The sequence below is a fragment of the Nematolebias whitei genome, chromosome 16 (genome assembly GCF_014905685.2).
Source record: "Nematolebias whitei isolate Nwh7 chromosome 16, NemWhi1, whole genome shotgun sequence".
Lineage (NCBI taxonomy): Eukaryota > Metazoa > Chordata > Actinopteri > Cyprinodontiformes > Rivulidae > Nematolebias > Nematolebias whitei.
In genome coordinates this window covers 15,072,677-15,078,424 of record NC_056513.1, presented here as the reverse complement: position 1 = coordinate 15,078,424, position 5,748 = coordinate 15,072,677, and the positions used below count along the sequence as shown (strand labels likewise).

Below are 5,748 nucleotides of genomic sequence, written 5' to 3'. Positions count from 1 at the left end.
ACAAAGCTCAATTTCTACATTTCTGAATGTCAGCTGTTAAGGATGCAGATTTATGGTGGTCATGATGCAAGCGTTTATCAAAAAGCTGTATAGATTTCTTGCAAATTCATAGAAGCAGCGAGCTGTACGTGAATGGAGAGAGCTGGAATAAAACCACCTCCTGTCTGACTTTCATTTGAGTTTTGGTTTGGTCTTTTCCTCCAACAGAACGAGATAAAGCAAAATGAATTATGAGTTACGGTGCCGTCTAAAAATAAAGCCAGCAATCAGCAGCTGCCTGCCGCTGTTAATGAATTCAATTCTATTTTATCTAATCGTGGGCTTCCAGCAGCTGTTGATTAATATGCCCAACACATCCTTGGATCTCGCTAGCAAAAAGTTTATGAGATTAAAGGAAGCAAAATGTAATTATTGAAAGATTACGTGAACAAAGGCGGAATCAGAGCCCTGATCATGGTGATGGGTGGATTTTATTTCTGTCTTTCTTTTTCCCTTTTTTTTTTTTTTTTTACTAATTCAGCATATCACAATAAAATATTTAATCACATGAATATTTTACAATGCTTGAAGCAGTCCTGCCTTTGTGTTCCTGACTTCTGCAAGTTCACAATTTGTTGGTCAAGCTGACTACATCAGCCGAAACGTGGCCTCGTGTTTCTAAGGCAAACTGGTCAGATTGATTAGGATGAATACGTATAAAGGAGATTATTCAGCTCCACCATCTTCCACGTCCCTTCTTCTGTGTCGCCTTCATGGGGCAAGATGGAGCATCATCACTGATATATGTGCTGATCTACACTTCACCACACAATCATGCAGTCAAAGTGTGTGTGTGTGTGTGTGCACCTCCAGGAGAATCTATACGTGTTTCCAGGTGTGCATGTGTAACTGCTTCCAGGTGTTAGTGATTACAGCTGCGTGCATCAATATTTGAGTGTGTGAAGGCAGTAATCTTGACATGGAGTTACAACTAACTAACCGTAGCCAGCAGTTACCATGGTGAAAAGAGCTCTAACATCACATGACCCCGCATCCCGCTGCCCTGCCCCCCCTGGAGAGGATGGAAACCTAATAAACCACAACGCAGAGTGTTGTCTACTCCTGTGCCACATACGGCATCCTTCAGACCACATCTCCTTTTTCTCTTCTTTTCTAAAACGCAGGAGCCATGGGTCTTTGCTGCGTGAGCTTCTGGGGGTCCAGGGTTTCGGTGAAAGGCGGGGCTTGATAGGGACTGGTGGTTACTATGGTAGCACCATTAGGGATGGGGTACGGAGTAGCTCGAGCATTGCATGGGGCTGGCTCCAGGTGTTGCCAAGTAAATAAGTTTGTGTTGCTGCCAGTTAAGTAGCGTCGAAGGGCGCTCAGAGTCAGAACAGCCTGTTGGAGACAAAATATGCACACAGAAAAAGAAGAATTAGGATTGTGGCTTCAGAGAAAAGCAGCTTAATGTGATTGTTTATGAAGAATTCACACTATTATGATCTATTTTTCTTTCATATGTTTTTCAGCACGATTCTCGTCCCACAGTTTTTGTGCCGTTTCATCAAATCATATAACAAAGTGTTCAGCTTGTTCAGGAGAAGGGTGATATGACTTTTGGTATTGGTGCAACTTTAGCTTTTTGATATTTTAGCCTTTTCTGACACTTTTTTTTCCCTCATAGAAAATGAATGGAGCTCATTTTACATCCTTCAAATCTGTAGATCTGTTTACAACCTTTACTTTTACTGCTCTTTTCACATTTTGTTCTGCTTCAGCTACTTTCAGCTTCTTTGTGCAAATTTAAATATTTTTTCAGTTACTTTCAGCTACTTTCTTCTGTTTTTTCCAGCTGTTTTGTTCTCCTTTCAGATTCGTTCCACTAATACAACATTTTCGTGCTTCTAACTTTTTTCTGCTAATTTCAGCTTACTATGCTCCTTTCAGCTAATTTCTGCATTTCAGCTTTTTTTGTTGCTACTTCAGCTACTTTTTAGCTGTTTTGTGCTAATTTTAGCTTTTTCAGCTAATTCCACATTTTTTGCAATTATTTCAACCTTTTCTGCCTAATTCAGCAAAAAAAATATGCTCTCTCCACTTCTTTATGGTAAATTAAGCTTCTTTCTGCCTTTTTTTAGCTATTTTCAGCTGTTTTTTTTCTTCTAATTTTAGCTTTTTTCAGATAATTTCCATTTTTTGTGTTAATTTCTGCTTCATTCAGCATAATTGGGCAAACATATTCTTTCCACTTTCGTCTGCTAATTTAAGCGTGCTCTACCTTTTCAGGTAGCTTTTCAGCATCTTCAGGTAATTTCAGCTGTTTTCGATAAATTCAAAATTTTCATGTTAATTCCTTCTACTTTCAGCATAATTAACTTATTTATGTTAATTTCAGCTTTTTTCCCCTGCTAGTTTCAACTTTTCATGCCCTTTCAGCTAATATTTAGCTCTTTTAAGGCAAATTTGAGCTTTTTCAGCTAATTCCACATTTTTTACGTTCATTTCAGTTCTTTCCACTTCCTTCGGGTAGTGTAAGCTTTTTCCTGCCTTTGCAGCTATTTTTCAGCTATTTCATTTGCAAATTTCATGATTTTTTTAGCTAGTTTTCTATTTTTTGTGTTCATTTGTTTATTTATTATTATGCTATTATTATGCTATTATTATAATAATAATAATAATAATTATTATTAGGTTATTTAAACTTAATTCAGCAAATATGTGTTCTTTCTGCTTTCTTCTGCTAATTTAGGCTTGCTCATTCATTTTAGCTACATTTCAGAATATTTTTAAGCAAATTTCAGCTGTTTTTCAGCAAGTTCTTCAGCAATAAGCATTCACACTGCATTTTCACAGGAATGTAATTTCTCTAGTTACACTAGAGCTAGACTGATTCATCTGTCGGTTGTTTAATCAGGTAGATTCAGCCAATTTTAAAAGACCAAGCATCAGCCAAGCTTTTGATGTTTCCTCTCACAGCAGAAGGCTTTTTTTAAGTGCAAAAGAAACTGAGTGGAATAATATGCCAACTTTTTTTTTTTTTTTTTAAGAATAATGCACCTACTGGGAAAAACTGGTAAAGTCCAAGTTTTTAGAGTTGAGAGCCCGATACTGCTACATCAATAAGTTTGCACTCATGAGTATGAATTGTATATTGTGAGCTTTATGATTAGTTTGAACCATTCTTTTCCAGGATGGAGTTATTACACAAGATTCAGCTTCAGTGGATTTTTTAAAAACAAGAATCTGGTGCACAAGTTTAAATTTATTGTGGACTTTATCTGATACACACAAGGTTAAAGCATGCTCAAATGCATTAATAGTTTTACTCAGATCTTCTAATAAATGGCACTGAACGTCTTGTTAGTGATCATGAGTGACCATATCTGGTAGTTCTTCTTTTCTAGCATAAAAATAATATGTTTGTGGACTGACTAAAACTCCTCTGCTCTTCTCGGATGAAAGCAAATTGGTGAGGGTGTTCAGGAACCACCAAGGCTCAAGCTACTGTGAAATGTAAACCTCTGGAACACGAGTGTTGCTGTCCACAGTGAAACTGGTGTTACATCGCCATGAACCGAGAGGATGCCCACCAAGAAAAATCCTGCTCCAAAAGCAACATCTTCAAGCTGGATTTTGCTGCTGGTTAAAGAAACTGGTCCAGATGACATGATTTAACCTTTTTTGTTGTTATCTACCTGGATGATTGAGCCTACAAACCTTTTTCCTGTTGGTTAAGCCTTCTAGAGCTAAGCTTTATGGTTGGATGAGACAAAGATTGAACAATTTAGCCACTATGACCAGTTGAATGTTTGGAGGAATCATGGCAGGGCTATAAAACCTAGTAACACTATCAGCTGTCAAGCAAGGTGGTGATAGCATCATACTGTGGGGCTGGTGCATTTCACAAAGATGACAGAATATTGAAAATTGATGACTTCGGCATTTCCTCAAATCAAAGTTTAGATTGTTGAAACTTAAAACTAAAGCAGGTTAACATTAACCTTTTGGAATCCTTCCCAGAGTGCTGACCTCAACCCTTGTGGAAGTTTGTGGACTATATAAGAGCCAGGTCCGATTTTAATGAACTCTACCAATTGTGCTAAATTAGTGTGGTCCAATATCTGTCAGAATAATAAAAGACGTTTGGTGGTTGACACAAAAGCAATGTGTGGTCATAGTGCAACTTGCTATGGAGGAATTAACTAAATATTTGTGAGTATGTGTATTTAAGACTTTTTATGAATTAGAGAAAATCCACAATAAATTCAAACTTCAGCACCCAGGTCTTATTTTTAAAATCCCATGGTAGCATAAGAAGAATACAAACTGACATTGAGTCCTAGACTAAATGATTAGCGACAAGTATAAAGCATAAATCAGTTCTTCCATAGGATAAGTAACAGATGGTGAAATTAAATTATGGATATGGTGGCAAAGGTCACAGGCAAAGCTCTGCATGGTATTCATGAAATAAGGGCTTTTGAATGTATTCATGGTCAACACACAGAGGAGAGAACACAACTGGACATGGTTACATGATGGCAATAATGAAATTTAATGTTCATGTGGACAGAAAAAGACTTTGAAGAAACAGACAGACCCAGGTGATGATAGAAAAGAAGCTGAAAGCGATGCTGGCTCTGGCAGCATCCGCACCCTGGGCCAACGGGAGCTCATCTGGAGACGTTGCCTGCCACTGATTGGCCAGAAAACAGAAGCCAACAAACCACAGGAAGCTGGCCACGCCTGAGGGTGGAAAACACAACAATTAGATCTTTCCTGGGATAAATATATTCATGTTTTAGTCTTTACGCATCAAATCAGCCATCTTGCTTCAAACTTCCTTTTCTATACCCTATAGATTGTTGTGTCTTATTCTTACAGGTTTACTTAAGTGGGAAAGAACTGTGTTTAGCATTTCTGTATGACCGCAGCCCACTGCTGTTGTGTTTGTTCAGTACCAGAAAAGATCAGGTCCAACAGCACAGCACGCTTTCGGTCCTTGATGTTGCTCATGGAGGGAAAGTAAACGTCCAAAATCAGGAAACAGATGCTGCCAAGGAAACAGGCCACGCCCACGGTAACAACATAGTTACAGGCGTTGGCGTTGTTGTTGAAGACGCAGAGCAAACGCTCACTGCCGATGTTGATGTAGCCCTCGTTCACGATGCAGCTGAACAGCACGATGGAGAAAACCTGCAGGCAGACATGCGTGGGAAAGTTTACCACTCGTTATATTGATTGATTACATGCAGATTCAGATGCAGATATACAAATATTTTAATATTGACAAATCCACGGAAAACTAAGGAGCACTGTCTCTTTAATAAATCACTTCTTCTGCCACAGTGGAAATCATTGTCTGACAGATTAGACATAACATCATGTAATGGGTAAAATGGCAAAGTAATCAGAAACACACTCAGCTTTTTATTTTGTTTTGTGGTGGATTTCGCTTCTGAAAGAACCTGGTTTTGATATAATATATGCAGAAAAAACTTTGCTGTGACAACTTTGTGTGTGATCACAGTGAAAACAAATGAGCTTTTATCATAGCTGCAAACTAAAGATAACCTCCCCACCATCACAGACATCTACACCTCCAGATGCAGGAAGAGGACCACCTGCATCATGAATGACCCCACTCACCCAGCACACACACTTTTTGCCCTGCTCCCCTCAGGCAGAAGGCTGAGGAGCATTAGGTGTAGACGACTGATCTGTTTCATGTTGCTGCTGTTCTGTTTCATGTTGCTGCTGCTCTGT

The 5,748-nt window shown here is 38.7% G+C and overlaps 1 protein-coding gene across 1 annotated transcript in view; it reads right to left on the bottom strand.

The window, feature by feature from the left end:
• Window positions 1-496: 496 nt before the first annotated feature.
• The window catches only part of LOC119422889 (synaptogyrin-3), a 6,926-nt gene continuing 1,674 nt past the window's right edge, over window positions 497-5,748 (bottom strand). Inside the window, exons 2-4 of the mRNA XM_037690298.1 lie at window positions 4,944-5,178; window positions 4,583-4,728; window positions 497-1,380 (exon numbers count right to left, since the gene is read on the bottom strand). Of these exons, the coding sequence (XP_037546226.1) occupies window positions 1,153-1,380; window positions 4,583-4,728; window positions 4,944-5,178 (609 nt within the window). The 3' untranslated portion in view covers window positions 497-1,152. The remainder of the gene's footprint in view (window positions 1,381-4,582; window positions 4,729-4,943; window positions 5,179-5,748) is intronic.